The 18,706-nt window shown below is 35.4% G+C and overlaps 3 protein-coding genes and 1 long non-coding RNA gene across 6 annotated transcripts; 3 read left to right on the top strand and 1 right to left on the bottom strand.

Moving 5' to 3' along the window:
* Positions 1–583: 583 nt before the first annotated feature.
* On the bottom strand, positions 584–4,049 carry LOC143903804 (uncharacterized). The gene is made up of 3 exons (XR_013258804.1): positions 3,891–4,049; positions 3,676–3,786; positions 584–3,402 (listed from the first exon to the last, which is right to left on the bottom strand). It is a non-coding gene; the product is annotated as an uncharacterized LOC143903804 (long non-coding RNA).
* A 2,032-nt stretch (positions 4,050–6,081) lies between these two features.
* Taf2 (TATA-box binding protein associated factor 2) lies at positions 6,082–12,632 on the top strand. Of its 2 annotated transcripts, none has more exons than XM_077418233.1 (18): positions 6,082–6,621; positions 6,929–7,145; positions 7,222–7,438; positions 7,679–7,917; positions 7,995–8,216; positions 8,295–8,508; positions 8,593–8,844; positions 8,940–9,148; positions 9,241–9,480; positions 9,589–9,838; positions 9,910–10,050; positions 10,132–10,322; positions 10,405–10,616; positions 10,689–10,908; positions 11,003–11,156; positions 11,246–11,410; positions 11,492–11,668; positions 11,769–12,632. In XM_077418233.1, exons 1-18 carry the CDS (start codon positions 6,576–6,578, stop codon positions 12,009–12,011), a joined length of 3,609 nt encoding a protein of 1,202 aa, XP_077274359.1. In that variant the 5' UTR covers positions 6,082–6,575; the 3' UTR covers positions 12,012–12,632. The 2 variants fall into 2 exon arrangements, with proteins under 2 accessions (XP_077274359.1, XP_077274358.1); XM_077418232.1 differs by having other exon boundaries at positions 6,083–6,621; positions 11,231–11,410.
* A 75-nt stretch (positions 12,633–12,707) lies between these two features.
* Positions 12,708–15,561, top strand: LOC143904039 (transcription factor E2F5). The gene is made up of 7 exons (XM_077418261.1): positions 12,708–13,024; positions 13,378–13,487; positions 13,570–13,840; positions 14,178–14,407; positions 14,665–14,768; positions 14,856–14,903; positions 15,141–15,561. Exons 1-7 carry the CDS (start codon positions 12,917–12,919, stop codon positions 15,254–15,256), a joined length of 987 nt encoding a protein of 328 aa, XP_077274387.1. The 5' UTR covers positions 12,708–12,916; the 3' UTR covers positions 15,257–15,561.
* Positions 15,562–16,066: 505 nt separating this feature from the next.
* On the top strand, positions 16,067–18,692 carry LOC143904044 (mpv17-like protein). 2 transcript variants are annotated; one of them, XM_077418265.1, is made up of 4 exons: positions 16,067–16,552; positions 17,490–17,761; positions 17,910–18,041; positions 18,112–18,692. In XM_077418265.1, exons 2-4 carry the CDS (start codon positions 17,504–17,506, stop codon positions 18,349–18,351), a joined length of 630 nt encoding a protein of 209 aa, XP_077274391.1. In that variant the 5' UTR covers positions 16,067–16,552; positions 17,490–17,503; the 3' UTR covers positions 18,352–18,692. The 2 variants fall into 2 exon arrangements, with proteins under 2 accessions (XP_077274391.1, XP_077274392.1); XM_077418266.1 differs by lacking the exon at positions 16,067–16,552 and adding an exon at positions 16,559–16,733.
* The last annotated feature ends 14 nt before the right edge of the window (positions 18,693–18,706 follow it).

Genomic DNA, 18,706 nt, shown 5'->3' on the forward strand with positions numbered 1-18,706 from the left:
TATCCAAGATATTCGCGGCGACAGTGGGAAATACAATCGTCCGTGACTGTCCGCGCAACCCGCCTGCGACCGAACATAAGTACCGCGAAATACTTATTTTTGAGAAACGTCTACACCCCGAGCGCTAAATCGATAATCTATACACTATATGCGCGATAGGTGCTGCGTTAAATATAATGCATGCAAGATTAATAAAGGTTACTCTTATATACCAATTAAACGAGTCGCGACGCCGCTCGTTCCAGCCCAATCAGCAAAATAATATTTAAAAAATGTTTTTAAGAAACATTTAAAAAACGTTTTTCAAACATTTTTAAAAACGTTAAAAATAATGGGATAAGTTCCCTTTTTTTCATTAAAAAAACATTTTTTTTAACGTTTAAAATAATATTATTTTAACGTTTAAAAAATATTATTTTAACGTTTAGAAAAATATTATTTTAACGTTTAGAAAAATATTATTTTAACGTTTAAAAAAATATTATTTTAACGTTTAATAAACGTTTGTTTTAACATAAAAAAAATGTTTTTTTAATATTTGGGAAACGTTTACATTAAAAGGATTTTTTAATAATTTTAAAAATTTGTTATAAATGATTTTTTATTACTAAATATTATTTTTTGTACATATTGTACACATGGTATATATAATATATAACAAAATAAACATTTGCAGTTCAAAATAAAATACATATAAGAAAGAAAAAAAATTTAACTTGTATTTTAAGGCATTGACAAGACCGCTGTTTGTATAACGCAATTAAAAATTGAGCAAGGTCCATAGATGGTCATAGCAAGACCTTTATGCTGAAATAATGTGTTTCATGTGTGATTTTTAAATATATTTCCTAATTCTTCGAACTGATACGCGGTTACTATCAGTCTCAACACAGCTCTTAAATTGAATCAGAAAAGTAATATCACACATTAAATTGATTGTCAAGGAGGAGTAGGAGGAGTAGGAGGAGGAGGAGGAGGAGGGGGAGGAGGGGAGGGTGGAGGAGGAAGAGGGAAGGAAGGGAGGGAGGAGGAGGAGAAGAAAAAGAAGGAGAGAGAGAAGGAGAAGGAAGGGAGGGAGGGAGGAGGAGAAAGATCCAATTGATTCAATTTAAGAGCTGCGTTGAGACCGAAAGTAACACAACGCGTACACTTCGAAGAATCAGAAAATGTATTTAAAAATCACAAGAAATATTATTTTTGCACTAAGATCTTGCTATGACCGTCTAATGGACCATATGATCAATTTTTATTTGTGCTTAAAAAAAATTCTCCGCAATATTCTTGCATATACCCGGATATGTTAACAATTACTTCCGAAATCTTCCGTAGGTATTTCTACGTCGCACGAATTACACTCGCTTACTTTCATATATCAAGGGCACTCCTTGTTATATCCAAGATTAGTTGTGGGAACCGCACTTGGATATACCTCATGGAGCACAGACGTGAAGACGTGGTAAAATATACCAAAGTAAAAAATGTTTACTTTGGCAACTTGCAACTGTAAAACGCGCCACGAACATACTCATTAACTTATTTTCCAGCATTTTTTCAGAAAAGGATACAAGTCTGTAATTTAGAATATAGGCAATATATAGGTATGACTGCAAGAGAGGTAAATATTATAAAATTACCACGTTCTTCAGTCTGCTCACATAACATTGCTAATCAATTTTTCTTTCTCTTCATTTTTTTTTATTTTTTTAAGCCCACTTTTTTCTAAGTTTATATACTTCTCATAAACATCATTCTTTAGAAAGAGTCAAATACAGCACGCAAATTTGTCGATTTTTAATATTAATATTAATGGACGAGTTTTCGTTTACAAGTTTTTGTATGGGTAAAATGTACGAACATCGTACATCGATCACATTTAAAGATCAGTAAGAATTTTTGGTTAGAAATAATTTTTGATTGGAATAGAATAGTTTTTAAAATTTTTATAAAATTAAAAGATTTGAACGCTTGCTTATTAGCAACTTATTAGCTTATTGACTTTTTCGAAAGCTGAATAAAATACATTTCGCAAAGTAGACTCCATAAAATGGATCTATCGACGTTTCCAATTACAACGCAGTAAGACAAAGTATTTTCTTCTTAGTCTATGTAATATTGCCAAAAGAATTTTCAAAGAATAGCCGTAAGCAAAACAGGAGAAGCTAATAGAATAAGAGCAGATTTTTCGTACTTTGTAAATGGGAACATTTCGCGGATTAGATTGTTTGGCGAAACAATGGTTATTACACTGAACCCATTTACGTTTGTATATTAAGTAGATAATAAAATGAAAGGGGACCGTAATATTAGACTATGACGCAATCGTATGCGATTCCGATCGATCAAATTAATACACAGTGGGCGACAGATTATTTGATCAACAAGATCGCACATTAGCTTAATTCATTACAGTATCTTTGCATTAACAGTGACACAAAAAAGATCGTGTTACGTTTACCTAAATATTTCTTTTTTCATGTTATATTGACGAGTCATATTTATGGCGTACGCAATCAAGAATGTGTAAATTTTCCAGAATCGTAGAGTTGTATACGCGAAATGAATTACATTTCGTAATACGAGAAGAGAACTTGCAAAGCCCATGATAAGCTAAACTCGCGAGTATGATAGCGCATATACATTTACATTACATTTTATAAAAATGCGAAATCTGTCTCTCGATATTCAGCTGACGATGGCACCCTCTACGAAAATGGAGATTCGCAAAATATCTCGACTCGAAAATATACTTAGAATTTGCGTCAAACTTAAGCCATGTACTCAGTGTTGCTACGAACGAAAATTACGTATATTAGTCGAAGGTTGAAACCAGCGAGCATGAACAACCATTCGTCCAGATCAACAGTCTGTACACATCTGGTTCACAATGTTCAATTTGCAATTTCAGTTTTCTCTTTTTTCGTGTCAGCAGTTATCTCATTACTGTTTATCTATTATCTATAGTTTCCGTGATAAGCTCACAGTGCCTGATATTACAGCTCTAAATACATTTTAAACCACCTTTTCTCATCACCGTTAATATTTCATTCAAAAAAGATTCCCCTCAAATATGAAATAATCGAGATTCCAAAAACAATAAATTCCAAGGAAAACAGAAAATCAAATTGATAAAATTGATTTTAAAAATTAAAAAAATAAATAAAGTAACATCAATTTGGTCGACATATAATGTTTTTCTGTTCTCCTTGGGATGGTGTATTAAGTTTAAATAATATAAAAAAAATAAAATTGCACATTCAATACATAATATTATAATAGTAAGATAAATGAGTTTTTTAACCTCGGTCGCTATTTTCGTTTGCATCAAATGAGCCGTCAAGCCGTCATCATGGGCACCAGTATTTTCGTTTGCAGATGAGTCGTCTTCATCTTCACCAGATATTTCTGAAATGTCATCTGCAGCTTTTATAGAGCATTTAAGGCAGGATGTTTGTATATTATGGTGCATCTCCACCTGCGAGTAAAAACTCGAGAGCAAAAAGAGAGAGAGAGAGAGAGAGAGAGAGAGAGAGAGAGAGAGAGAGAGAGAGAGAGAGAGAGAGAGAGAGAGAGAGACTTTCGAGAGTCTCTCTCTCTTTCTCTCTTTTTGCTCTCGAGAGTTCTTACTCGCAGGTAGACACGCACCATTAGAATGTAAGATAAATTAATATTACTTACTCTTCTTATCTAAATATGTACTGAACGGTCGCGACCGGTCGGCGTGGAACGTGGGTCGGCGAGTCGTCGTTTGATTCCGCTCACCATGTGCATTCGACGGTATATACGTTGCTGTAAGAAATTTAATAGTTATATAGGAAATCTTTGCGGGAGGGCAATAATGATGTGACAATTAAACTTTTGAACTTTAGAACTTTATTATATCACAAACCTACCGGCACACAACAAATGGGAACGAAGAACGAAGTTGCTACACAATCTATATAAACAATACACATCCGCACGCTCCGCCATAAGTCACCGACTGCTCGAGCTCGACACGCGTAAACACGTCACGTCCACAGAACATTAGCACGTCGCACGTTGTCGCAACTCAAGCGACCAATCAAGCGCGCCGCGAACCGACGTATGTACGCTATTAAGGCTGTTTCAAAAATATTACTCGGGTACAGACGGGTATATATACTTCCTTTTTCTTCTAACTCAGGTGAGTTAGAAAGAGAAGAGAGTATATTATACTCGTGTGCACTCGGGTGACGTTTCCGAAAGCAGCCTAATATTTCCGGAAAAATGAAAACGGTGATTGGTCACCGCTTTGTCACTTTATTGTGTTATCGTGGAGTCCTGTGTACAGTATAATAGGAGCCGTAATTAATGCGGGGTCTACAATCATTCAGCAGAACTACTGCTGAGAGTGCTGAGTTGTCTTATCAACACGTTGATTTGTTAGTTCTAAAAGTAAGAACCAATCACATTCGATTGCTACTGAGCGGTTTGATAGTTTATTGATGCAAGTCTCAGAGTCGTAGAAACGGTCGTAAGAAAAAAATTGACCAATTAATATAACAGTTAAAAACGTTCAACTATGGTCAATCTCTGTCTTACGACCGCCGTTCCTGCGACTCTGATCAGACTTGCGCATTTCATTTGTAGACTCCGTCTAACTCGCTCAAGCATTCGCAAGAAATTTGCATATATAAAGTTTCTCACAAATAATTACACAATTAATCGTACAAATAATAACCGTGTAAAAATTTATTAGCGTATGTTATGACGTATATAATAATGGTATTTTTCTTTTTAAGCCATTATTTTAAATAAATAATTAATGTAAAATAAATGTGAAATTAATGTTTTTTTAAATTATTATTGCAAACGAATAATTAATGTGACATAAATATTATATAAACGTTGAATAAATATTTTTTCTAAATTATTATTTTAAATAAATAAATAACGTAAAATAAATATTAAATAAATGTTGAATAAATGCAAAATAAATGTTTTTAAACATTATTATTGCAAACAAATAATTAATGTAACAAATATATATATATATTAATCAATAAACATTAAATAAATATTTTTTCTAAATTATTATTTTAAATAAATAAATAACGTGAAATAAATATTAAATAAATGTTGAATAAATGCAAAATAAATGTTTTTAAACATTATTATTGCAAACAAATAATTAATTTAACAAATATTAATCAATAAACATTAAATAAATATTTCTTCAAAATTATTATTTTAAATAAATAATTAATGTAAAATAAATATTAAATAAATGTTGAATAATTGTAAAATAAATTTTTGTAAAAAATATTATTGCAAACGAATAATTAATGTGACATAAATATATTAATCAATAAACGTTAAATAAATATTTTTTCGAAATTATTACTTTAAATGAATAATTAATGTAAAATAAATATTAAATAAATGTTGAATAATTGTAAAATAAATTTTTGTAAAAAATATTATTGCAAACGAATAATTAATGTGATCTAAATATTAAATAAACGTTAAATAAATATTTGTTCAAAATCATTATTTTAAATTAATAATTAATGTAAAATAAACGTTTAATAAACATTAAATAAATATTATTTGTACAATAAACTGTAACAATGTATAAATACTGAAAAAAAAATATTTAAAAAACATTTAAAAAATATTGTCTGCTGATTGGGAGGTTCCAGGGCCGCCGCGTAATAAAGAGCGGCGCGGATGCGCGTCACGCGTTCCGTTCCTATATTTGCGCGTTTACGCATTTTTCTTGTTTTAACAATTAAATGCTATACGCTTGCCGCCTTATATAGCGATCACGGCTTACATACTAAATTGAATATATGTATACATACATGTGAAATTGTACACTACGTGAGTCAAATGGATGGCTAATAAAAGCGCACAGTTGATTAACTAAAAATATATGCAATTAAATTTTATTTTTATATCTTTATTTAAAACAATAAGCTTATACAATATTTAATATCAGAGAGAAACACTGCACCAAACACATCACATATATTATATATGTATACATGTGTGTGTATATGTGTATATTATAGATGTGTGTGTGGTGTGGTGTGTGTGTGTGCGTGTGTTCTTTCACCCATACCCATGTATGTGTCAGCAGTGGTCAGTTACACCGTGCGTTTAGGCCGCGACCTATACCTTATATTCAACCTAAACACGATAGGTCGCGACGATGTAAACGGTTGCGACCTCGCTTGGGTCAGGTCTCTTTTTCGCGTGCCCTGACCTAAATTAAGTCACACGACGTAACGCGTGTAAACGCAGGTGACCTAAAGACCGCCTAAAGTGCAGAGAGTGTACCAATAGATACTGGATACTGGATTTTTATCTATATTTGACCAAAAGTATCATAGGTCTACATGGTGTAAACGTTTTGTTTAGCAGCCTATTTTAGGTCAAGGCATGGGTCAGGTCGCGATCAGGTCGCACGGTGTAAACTAAGCCAGTGTCTCGTCAATCGTCATTCCTTGTGGTTGTGAGTTGTGTGGTTAACTGTAGCGTGCTTAGCATGGCGTTTCGTGTTGTTCTGTGCTTTATCTTTCTCTGTGGATAGTTGTAAATAAATAAATAGAAACATGAAGAAGGAAAAAACTGGCGATAACAGCCGTCCATATAAATTAAGTAAGAAAAAACGGTCACATCTTCATTTAACAATCATCTTTGCTGGTTATATTTCTGTCCATCAATTTTCAATTTTTATTAAAGTTCGCTGGAATTTTATTTATTTATTCTATATTTTTGATTACGGCGCTATTTAACTGAGGATAATGCATATGCATTGTAACATGTTCTGGAGTATAAGTAAAAATTGCGTTTTTTGATATTGTGTTTTGAGGTTATGTTCCAGAAGTTAGATTCGTGTATCAATTTGACATATTATCATTTTTATTGAAGTAATTAATGCATTTCAATGCAATTTATATTACAGCTCATCAAATATTAAGCTTAACGGGAATAAGTTTTCAAAGAAAAAGCATTATTGGTTTTGTCGAGTTGACGATTATACCTCTGCGAGACACTCTCAGACTAGTGAAACTTAATGCTAAACAATGCAGGATATACAGAGTGTGTTTAAATGACACCTATGAAGCTCCTTTCCAATATTTCGATCCATTCCTGGATATCTGCCAGGGAGATAGTAAACAGTAAGCAAATCTCTTCTCGATAGCTCAAGGTTGATACTCGAGGTTGTTAATAGATTGATTATCAATTTTATTGCAGACGGTCCCTGGAATTTTTCTCTAATATGCACCTAGCGGCAGCTCAAAAAATTGATCCCGACAATAACGCTGGTGAATTAGTGGTTCAAATACCACCGGATGCAGCACATTTGGTTGCGGAAGGCCGAGGATTAAGGATTAGCATCGAGTTTTCCTTGGAGCAGCCACAAGGAGGAGTGCATTTCGTAGTACCGAACTGCGAAGGAACTCTAGCCGAGGTAAGTCAGTGCGTTGTAACAAAAGAGTTTTCTTTATGTTCCAACAATAATGTCAATAATTTTCTTTCTTTTTTCATAAAAAATTAATTTTTTACAGTAAATAATATTTAATATTTATACCGAGCAATTTTGGCTTCACGTTTTTTAAAACTAATAATCTACAATCCTTGCGATGCAATAATATGGCAATATTTTTCTAAAACAAAATTCTTTGTACTAATAATAATATTTTTTTTTTAGAAAGGTGCCCACATGTATACATACAGCTATGAAAATTCATCTAGATTATGGTTTCCATGTGTGGATAGTTTTGCTGAACCATGTACTTGGAAATTAGAATTTACTGTTGACGATTCGATGACCGCAGTCTCCTGTGGAGATCTGATCGAAGTGGTCTACACACCTGACATGCGTAGAAAAACATTTCATTATGTGCTCAACACTCCTGCGTGTGCTCCAAACATTGCACTAGCAGTCGGGTAAGCAATTAGAAGGAAGTTAATCAACATCTTGCTATTTATGGTATAATGAATGTGAATTCCTTTTTTTTTTATAGACCCTTTGAGATTTTTGTGGATCCGTACATGCATGAGGTGACTCATTTCTGCCTGCCTCAACTTTTATCATCTTTGAAAGTATCCGCAAAATACATGCACGAAGCATTCGAATTTTATGAGGAAACCTTGTCGAATCGATATCCATATTCCTGTTACAAACAGGTCTTTGTTGATGAGATAGACGAAGACATTAATGCCTATGCTACTATGAGCATTTTAAAGTAAATGTGATCTCTTTTGTTTTACATATAATTAAATTCCACTGCTGTACTTACTCACGATGAGTTGTTTACTTTCAGTACGAATTTACTACACTCTACTGCAATTATAGATCAAGTATACATTACTAAGAAAGCAATGGCGCAAGCGATTGCAGAACAATTTTTTGGATGTTTTATATCTATGCAAAATTGGTCAGATACGTGGTTACCTAAGGGCATTTCCACGTATCTAACGGGACTCTATGCAAAAAAATGCTTTGGAAATAATGAATACAGAGAATGGATTCAATCCGTAAGTACCTGTGAGTCATGATATGCCTGCACGTTATGTTCTTTTCAACTTATTTAATTATCTTGGTTAATATAATTTTTGTAGGAATTACAAGAAGTTGTGAAATATGAAGAACAGTTCGGTGGTATAATATTAGATCCATCTCAAGCACCAGCACCATTACCTATTGCGGCTAATACTCCAGCGCCTGCTCCTCGAGCTCCCGATCCCGGATTTTATTTTCCTATTAAAAATTTACATACCATGTCACCAAGATACATTCAAGTTCTTCGCAAGAAAGCACATCTAATCATGAGAATGCTGGAACATAGGATCGGCCAAGAATTATTACTTCAAGTAAATATACATATATATATATGTATATCTTTTTTATTTTCTAAATATGTAATAGTAGATTTTGTACAGTTAATTATATATTTAATGTTTTATAGGTATTCAATAAACAATTGTCTCTGGCAGCTAATGCCGCACAACAAAAAATAGAGTCTGGCCTGTGGTCACACATGTTGATTAGTACAAATGTATTTGCTAAGGCAATCTTTACTGTAACAGGGAAAGATATGTCAGTATTTATAGATCAATGGGTGAGAACGGGAGGACATGCGAAATTTAGCTTAAGTTTTGTATTTAATAGAAAAAGGTACTTTTTTCTGCTTGAGTTCAGTTGTATCTATTATTATCTTATATATTATGAAAATTAAAATAACATATATACATATATACATGTTACAGAAATACAGTAGAGTTGGAAATTAGGCAAGACACTACACATCAAAGAGGGATTAGGAAATACGTGGGCCCGTTAGTAGTCAATATTCAAGAACTGGATGGTACTTTCAAGCACACGTTACAAATTGAAGGTACAATGGCCAGGGCGGACATCACATGTCACAGTAAAAGTCGTAGAAACAAGAAAAAGAAAATTCCGCTGTGCACCGGCGAGGAAGTCGATATGGATCTTTCTGCTATGGAGTAAGATCGCGATAATTCTTATTGCAATACATTATGCAAGAAACGTAAATTTATTATATATTATAAAAAAAAAAAAAAAAAACACACACATTTATGGTTTATCTACAGCGATTCTCCAGTGTTATGGATCAGACTTGATCCTGAAATGACAATCATGCGCGCTGTGCAAATTGAACAACCTGATTATCAGTGGCAATATCAATTGAGACACGAGAGAGACGTCACCGCACAATTGGAAGCGATCGAAGCTTTGCAGCATCATCCAACACCTGCCACACGATTAACGTTGACCGATACAATTGAGAACGAACATTGTTACTATAAAGTCAGACTTCGCGCTGCTAATTGCTTGACAAAGGTCAGTCATTATTAAACGCCAATATTAAAATAATTTATTTAATTCCATTTTACAAATATATGTACATACAGGTGGGAAACGCAATGGTAGCAACATGGTCAGGCCCACCAGCGATGTTGGCCATATTTAGAAAATTATTCGGATCTGCGTCGTGCCGACGAATTATTAAGCAAAACAATTTCTCGAATTTTCAACATTACTTTCTACAAAAGGTTAAGTGCGAGTTAATATGTACTTACATCAGAATTATTTAGTGATATCTTTTCTCTGAACCTTTGTACATCTGCGTGCAGACTATACCAGTCGCAATGGCAGGATTACGCAATGCCCATGGTATCTGTCCGCCGGAAGTGTTAGCCTTTTTAATGGATCTATTCAAGTATAATGACAACAGCAAGAATAGATATTCCGACAATTATTACAGAGCTGCGCTAATCGAAGCTCTTGGCGCGACTGTTACACCAGTTATCAGTGTGCAACAAGGGTATGAACATTCGAATTTTATTTATAACAAGACAGATAACAATCCGACGAAGAGATAAATTTCCTAATGTATACCATTACAGCACGGCTATTACGGCCGAATCTCTATCAGTCGACACGAAGGCCATATTAGAAGAGGTCACGAGAAACTTAAACTTAGAGAAATTATTACCCTGCTACAAATATACCGTCAGCGTAGCTTGTCTTAAAGTTATACGTATCCTTCAAAAGTTCGGTCACCTTCCAAGCAATCCTCATCTTTTCAGAGCATACGCAGCATATGGGCAATTTATAGGTAATATTCTAGATTTCAATAACAATATTTCTGAATTGCCAGAATTCTTAATAATCAATTAACATTTTCCAGACGTTCGAATCGCAGCTTTAGAAGCCTTGGTCGATTTTACTCGTGTCGACGGCAAATGGGAAGACTTGGAGTTCTTATTAGATATGGCTGAAATGGATCCACATCCCGGTGTACGCCATAGACTCGTACGTCTGATGGTGGAAAATCCGCCATTCGAGAGAGCCCATAAACATCGCTTGGATAAACCAGATCTAGTTGACCGTATATGGAACTTGATTAAGTACGACAGTTCTTCTTTGATCTCGCTTGTAAATCTTATTTTTCTTTTATGTCAATTAATTAACATTAACATATATAATTTTATCTAATTGCAGCGGCATGTTGTCGCACGATGCAAAGTTGCGTTGCGATTTGGTGGATTTATACTATTCTTTGTACGGTATAAAAGTCCCATTTTGTCTTCCCATTCCTGAAATTGTGGCGATTACGAAGCCTAGGAAAGCTGGCCCGCCAAGTCCAGAACGCGAAGTGAGACTTATTTGTGTAATCTATTAGATGATTATAAAGCTTCTTTTTATAACAAACGTTTAAATTCTACTCAGGTGTATTCTGCTCAGGCGAAAGCTGCGCCGGTACAACATGTGAGACACGAGTCGATCGAAGAAGTTGAAAACTTACCTGTTTCGAATAAGAGAAAACCATCTCCCAACAGAGATCCTCCGGGTCCACCAAATCCAGTGGAACATGGACCAGAACTAAAACGACAAAAAACAACAAATAATGTATGGAAAATAGTCTTATCTCTTTTTCCTCGTCCTTGTGAAGTTGTTGAATCAAATCTACGGTTGCCGTGTTTTTTTTAGGTGGATGAACGAGGAATTCCGATACCTGGCGAAGGAAAAGTAAAATCTGAATATTATAGCGATAATTCCGCATCACTGCCTGGTATCATGGGAACTCCTGGTCCTGTAGGCTTCGAGCCTGGGATGTTTAAAAAGGATTCGGAAGAGCACAAGCCGAAGAGTGATTCCAGCAATAAGGTACACGAGGTTTTTCAAGTAGTAGAAAGTATTTTTGTACAACAATGTTTTTTGTGTGTCAGGAATATCAAATATATATTAAACTCCGTTGTTTTTGCAGAGTAAAAAGAAAAAGAAGGATAAGAAAAAACACAAGCACAAGCATAAGCATAAACACGATCACAAGCATAATAAGGATAAGGAGAAAAAGGATAAGGATAAGGGTAAAGATAAGGAGAAGGAAAAGGACAAAAGCAAGGACAAGGATTCGTCCGCTTTGAAGATTAAAGATGAGACTCTCAGCTCTGCAAGTTCTAGTCAAAGTCCAGAGCCAACTGTCACCAACGAACTTCTTTTTCCTTAAGAACGTTTAGTTATCGGTACACAATATTTGAAACTTTTTAATACCACTTCTGTTTATTTTGTATGACTATACAATTTAATCATGAAGCAATAAGATGTACGCACGGCGTCACGAACGTCTTCTCGCCACACGATAGTCGCGTTTGGGTTAAATAATAGCTAATAATAAGATCTGTTCGCGTTACCTGTACTTTTTGCACTTAGAATCTTCACTTTCTCTTTCTCCAACGTAATGTAGGTATATTTATCTCGTTTTAAATACAGGGATTATTGGGAATTTCAAACAACATAAACAAATATATAGCTATCTATTTGATTCGGACGCGGCTTTCTTCAGGTGCGAAAGCGTTTATGACGTCGTGTGTAAATGATCTTCAATATCTATACATATAATTAAATGTATATATATATATATATTTATAAATATTATATATATCATATGTATATACATAATATCTATAAACATTATATATATTTATTTTATTATAAATATTCCATATGTACATAGTAATAAATCTCACGACATTAATTAGCGCATTTTATTACATAAAAATGAAAAAAAAAATGGATTGTAAGTATCTACCGCAAATGGTATGCGATAATAAAGATCAAGTAACGATTATTTTTTTGCAGTTTTTTCCTGGGCATATAACAATTTATTTTTATTACTAATTGCCACGAGCGTGCACGATTACAAGTCCCGGAACGAGTGATTTTCCAAAAATTTTATTAATATCCGCAGATATATATCTATCTATCCGATTCGTTATTCAGGGTTCGTTACCGACGCCAGAGGCGCGCTCACATTTGAATAGCCGTTGTGCGCTTGCTAGGATGGCGTCCGTGGCGTTGCGGCAATTTCGAAGGGACTAGCAAGTTTTGAAAATTTTCGCAACGACCGAGATAATGGCAGATAATCAACAGAGCCGATTCGAGAAGTCTCTCGGGCTGCTGACCACCCGCTTCGTGACTCTGCTCCAGAAGGCGAAGGACGGCGTGCTGGATTTGAAAGTCGTGAGTACGCTCGGCGGCCTCGCGAGGCCACCGACAAAAGTTAACCTGTACTAGGTTAAGTGACCGCGGGCTTACACGTCATACTCGGGTTGCGGGAATTTTGAAAGAAGTGCGCGGCGCGGGGGGACCGGCGTGCGTGCCCCCGGGCCCGCTTCCCCAGCTCCGCGGACGTTCCCGTTCGTCGCCGCGCGGCCACGGGCCACGCGCTCGGCGCGGTCGACGCGCCGACGGTGTTACAACATCGTAACACGCGATGGTCACCTTAACCTGTAAGAAATGCGGGTCGCGGGACTCCCGGCGGGACGCCGCGGCGACCGGCCGAGGTGGTTACTCTACATACGGACACGTTACAGGCCGCGGATCTTCTGGAGGTACGACAGAAACGGCGCATCTACGACATCACGAACGTCCTCGAGGGTATCGGCCTCATAGAGAAGAAGAGCAAGAACAGCATCCAATGGAAGTAAGTGTCACCCCTTTATTCTCGTTTTAATGCCTCTATCTCTGTCTCTCTGCCGCCACGTGGACCAATTTGTGTTTCATAGGGGTGCGGGACCTGGCTGCAACACTCAGGAGGTTGGCGAGAAGCTGACGGACCTGAAGGAGGAGATCAGCAAGCTGGAGGATCACGAACAGCTGTTGGACACCCATACCCAGTGGATACAGCAGAGCATAAAGAATATACAGAATGACATTGGAAATAGGAAATATGCGTATATTACGTACGAGGATGTTAAGGAGACCTTTACGGATCAGTTTGTGCTAGGGATACAGGGTCCACCGGATATGGAGATCACGGTACCAAATGTCTTGAAGGTATACAAAAGGATATCCGGAAAATGTTTGTTCCACCGCGTTGCAGCTTCGGATAGACCAAAGTTTCCAAACTAATTATAATTACAACTTTTATGGGTTATAAGCGAATCTCCATTCTGGAAGATTGTGAGCTTGGATTTTAAATTTATTTATTGTTCTTATTATTTGGAAATTTCTCCAAAGGACGATACAACGAGATCTGAGCATCAAACTCAGATCTTTTGCTTGATACACCACTGCTTTATCAATAAGTTATAACCATTTAGAAAATATTTAATGCCAATTACTTCGATATACATTTGTATTTAATGTGTCCTTTTTTTTACATATTTGGCAGACTGTCATTCAGGACGATGCAGTGATAAATTATAACATGATCCTGAAAAGTAATACAGGAGAGATAAAAGTGTACATGGTCCAACCTGAGTTAGCTAAAACTTACGACAATAAGGTGTTGGAATTGGAAATGAGATTAAAAGAAGAATCCAAGGGTACAAAGCGTGGAAAGGAGGAGGATGAAAAGAAAGAGGAAGAGGTTATTGTTAAACCAAAGAGAAAAGTTGGAAGGTAAGTAAACATAAAAAAAAAAAAAAGACGTACAGTCTCCGCGTATGCTCTAATCGCATCAGGAATAATAAAATAATATTCTTGATCTGCACAGAGCAAATAGTACAATTGCTAATTGGCAATTGATTTTGTAAAGGGGATAAATAGTTATCAAGCTTTAGCTATTTATTTGATACAAAATGCACATTTTTACGTTTTATATCTATTTCTCAAAATTACAATTATATTGGAATACATTAAATTTATTTCAACATTAGGCCACCAAAAAACACTACTAAACCAGATCCGATAACTGACGAAGAAGAAGAAGATTCGGAATTGATAGAAGCTAAGATAGTTTTACGGGATGTCAGCACCTCAGGTATTTTACTCTTGAGATTTGCATTTATTTATTATATATTGCAGTGCAAAGTTTTTGAACCACATTCTTAATTATTTTTAATTATAGATATTGTCCAAAGAGAGTTGGAGTTTTTTGATCAATTCTATTCTGACTGTAAGTCAAATTTGAAGTCTATATTCATAGTTCGATTTTATATTTAAGATCGTTTTAAGTACGATCTCGAGATGCCATACGGTCACTTTCCTTGCTGGATGAGATCTTAAGACTGTCCACGATCAGACTTAAGACGATATTGAATATAAGATCGGGCTGTGAATACTATCCTTATATTTCTTTTTGTACATACCTAAACAATCAAACATCTAATGTCTGTATAAATTTTATTTGCAGTTTGTGGACCATTAATGAGATTAAGTCCACCCCCTGGAGAGAAAGATTACCATTTCAATCTTAGTGAGAATGAGGGTGTTTATGATTTATTTGACATTAAGAGTGTTCGACATTAACGAGTGTTGAATCGATGTAGCTTCGATTTGCAAAATGAAGACTGTGCCAACAGCATGCAAATTTGAAATCGGGGAAAATCTGGTAAAATCATTAAGGAGAATTTGTGCATATAATTTTAAGGGAACGAATGGATCACAATCATTGAGAGTATACAGTATTTTTTTATTATTGAAAATATGGGAAACTAGTGCGAGGCATTGTGAAGATACCTACAACCGTTCTAATTGCTGTTTATTTTGTACATTGCTGAAAGTAATTCAAAGTTTTAAAAGCATCTTTTATATATATATATTATATTGATCTACGAGAGAGAGATTATCCTTGTAGCTTTTAAGTTGGCTCACAAGCTTGCTTCATGAACATGAATCACTGGACGAAAATATATAAATTGTTCGTTGCAACAATTTTCCGTTTAATATGACAAAAAAATTGATGAATGTATACAATCAAAAAATGTAACACGATGTTATTAAGCAAGCTTTCGTTAGACGTCGAACTTTTTTAAGAATTTGCATGCACATATCCCTAATGTATTCTAGATACTGCAACGTGATTAGAATGAATGTATTGCGTACAGCGTGTGCGAGTTCGACATTTTTTTAAATATTTTACGAATTATATGTATCCAGATCTTTACTACTGGCAACGCATATATGCATCTGCTTATATTTGTGTACAGTATATCTCCTTTATCGCGTGACATGCAGGCTCATCAAGTCAATTGTATTTCTTATAATACAGCTCATATATATATATATATATATATATCATATATATATATATATATATATGTCATGTCAGATTATATATTGTCTGAATCTGAATATACAACTGCAGAAATCCCCGACATTTCGTGTTCTGTGACGAGTCGTATGTACATACATCGCGGATATCAGTATAATATTATCGACCTCTCTTGTCGAGCTGTCTACGTTACCAGAGAGGTGCGCAGCAAATGAGCGATTGTGCAACGCGGCCGATGCAGCGGAAAAGCGTGCCCGTATCGGCAGATGACGTGTACCAAGGACAGATAAAAATGGATCGACCAATTTCGTCATCACGTCAGCACGTGTTCCGTCAACGTCGGGGGCACTCGGCCACTGGCCAGTCGCTCGAGTCACGTCGCAACGAGTACCACGCGAGATCCCCCTCCAGATGCAACGGCTTCGTCACACGACGCATAACGCACGCAACGGCCGCAGCCTGTCAAAATTGAACGCAGCGAGCGCGTTCCCGAAGGAACGTCGCGTGACTCTGCGGTGTTCCTACGTCCGTTACCCCTGACACCACGGAAGGTAACCGACTCGAAACTTCATGGAGCGACAACCGTGACGTAACGCGCACTGCCAGAATTGTGAAACTTGTGTGTCATGTCGAGATTTTTAGGAAAACAAATCGATCGTCGACGCGCGATAGACAAAGAGATAACGGGGTGATTTCGATTAAGCTCCGATTAGCTCCGAATTAATTTGTCAGGTAACATCTGCAATACATTGTGAATGAAGTTATTAATTTCTTTTTGTTTGTTTCATAGACGATAAGGTTAGAGATTAGGGACGATGAATTCTACCAGCTGAACTAATCGTCGATTAAGTTGATTAGAGTTTGATCGAAGACTTGAACAAGTGATTGTCTGATATTTTTTAAAATTCATATTGATTATGCAGTTTCACTTTGACATCTCTTCAGTATCATTTCAGTAACTTTTTTTTTCTTCTTTTTTTTAAATCGAATTGTACAATATTTTTCCTAAACTGCATTTAGATCGTTCAATGCGCTATTCACAAAAGTTATAATTTTTTCCGAATATTTTTGACACTGACAAAATAAAAATCGATCTTATGGAGGTTTGCGTTGTAAATATGTATGCTTACTTATGAATTATAAGTATACCTATATAATAATAGACATGCTGAGCACAGCGTGCGCTGTCGTGCTAGCACGCTTGGTGTTATCGGGGAAAATATGAATAATTTATTTATAATATTAATTGTATTTTTTTTATTATATGATGATCGAGTTGTAAATTGTGTAGATATGTCGACGGTCGATAATGTCTGTATCCTTCAATTATCCCGGGCTTATTGGGCCCTATTTTATAATCACGAAAATTTATCTAGACTATATTATTGATAGTACTTCAATAATATCATATTATTGATTTTCTTATTTGTTACTATTAATAAAGTGTGTAAAATGATGATTTTAAATAAATATATGTATGTTTTTCAGCCTACGCATCGACAATGCGCACCATATTCGTAAAGTTCCGCGAGATCTCGCAGAAATATCCGATTGTTCGAGGCATGGCATCCTACTCGATTATATGGCCCTCCGCGTGTCTGTTACAACAAAAGATAATGGGGAAAGAAGAGTTTAATTACGCGGAGGCCGTGCGATTCAGTCTATTCGGCAGTCTTTACGTAGCACCCACACTGTACTGCTGGCTGAGATGCGCGTCTTATTTCTGGCCGAAGGCGAATTTGAAGTCTGCAATCACTAAGGTGTATAACATATATGTATATACATGTATATGTATAACGAAAATTGAACAGTTTAAATTACACAATTTTGTATGACAAATTGATTTATTTAACAAATGGCTTGATGGAAATTAAGTGATAACGAAATAACACTGGATAATAATTGCAGGCTTTGATTGAACAAGTTACGTACGGCCCCGCAGCTATGTGTTCCTTCTTCTTTGGCATGAACCTTCTTGAATTAAAGCCAGTTTCGGAATGCGTTGACCAGGTCAAAATTAAGTTTTGGCCGACATACAAGGTATATCCTCGTTAAACGTGTTCTTAAATTTGAGATTAAGCGGATTAATGAGATATTATTTTCCTCCTAGATTGCCATTTGCGTATGGCCAATTCTACAAACTATCAATTTTATCCTAATCCCGGAGCGAAATCGTGTTGTGTACGTCAGCGTATGCAGTTTAGTCTGGACATGTTTCCTTGCATATATGAAATCTATCGAAGGGAAGCGGAAGCAGGAGCTGGCAGATAATGTTAATTCCAAGATGATAACGGATAAAGCGCAAACCAACGAGAGAGCCAGTCATATGCAGATTCCTCTACTACGATGAAAGTTTTAGGAAATTAACATGCTGTTAGATTAATTTATTTGTACATAGGTCTTGCAATTGGAACTATATTTATATTTTATACAGTATGTGACACGGGATTCACTTATGATTATCTGTGATATTCACAGTGCAAAAGTATTACTTTTATTTCTGCGGGAATTTGTTATGACATGATTAATATTATTAATAATATTTAAAAAAATTTTTTTAATATATTGCGATCTTTTTAAGTAAAAATAGCACGATTGACAATAATATATTTGACACAATTGTTAAGATTGATAATAATGTTAAATATAAACAATGAGAATAAAATTTTAGACGAGATTTATCAGATCGGATTTGTGGTTTTTCT

The sequence above is a fragment of the Temnothorax americanus genome, unplaced genomic scaffold (assembly GCF_048541705.1).
Source record: "Temnothorax americanus isolate GAGA-0224 unplaced genomic scaffold, ASM4854170v1 Scaffold5, whole genome shotgun sequence".
Lineage (NCBI taxonomy): Eukaryota > Metazoa > Arthropoda > Insecta > Hymenoptera > Formicidae > Temnothorax > Temnothorax americanus.

What these genes read in the sequence shown, in the direction of transcription:
- Taf2 (XM_077418232.1), top strand. Translation starts at nt 6,576, where the DNA reads ATGAAGAAGGAAAAAACTGGCGATAACAGCCGTCCATATAAATTAA. An exon ending in TGCCAGGGAGATAGTAAACA is followed by an intron (nt 7,146 to 7,221) that starts GTAAGCAAATCT and finishes ATTTTATTGCAG; the next exon opens with ACGGTCCCTGGAATTTTTCT. An exon ending in GCTACTATGAGCATTTTAAA is followed by an intron (nt 8,217 to 8,294) that starts GTAAATGTGATC and finishes GTTTACTTTCAG; the next exon opens with TACGAATTTACTACACTCTA.
- LOC143904039 (XM_077418261.1), top strand. Translation starts at nt 12,917, where the DNA reads ATGGCAGATAATCAACAGAGCCGATTCGAGAAGTCTCTCGGGCTGCTG. An exon ending in GCGTGCTGGATTTGAAAGTC is followed by an intron (nt 13,025 to 13,377) that starts GTGAGTACGCTC and finishes GACACGTTACAG; the next exon opens with GCCGCGGATCTTCTGGAGGT. An exon ending in CCAAAGAGAAAAGTTGGAAG is followed by an intron (nt 14,408 to 14,664) that starts GTAAGTAAACAT and finishes TTTCAACATTAG; the next exon opens with GCCACCAAAAAACACTACTA.
- LOC143904044 (XM_077418265.1), top strand. Translation starts at nt 17,504, where the DNA reads ATGCGCACCATATTCGTAAAGTTCCGCGAGATCTCGCAGAAATATCCG. An exon ending in TGAAGTCTGCAATCACTAAG is followed by an intron (nt 17,762 to 17,909) that starts GTGTATAACATA and finishes TAATAATTGCAG; the next exon opens with GCTTTGATTGAACAAGTTAC. An exon ending in AGTTTTGGCCGACATACAAG is followed by an intron (nt 18,042 to 18,111) that starts GTATATCCTCGT and finishes TTTTCCTCCTAG; the next exon opens with ATTGCCATTTGCGTATGGCC.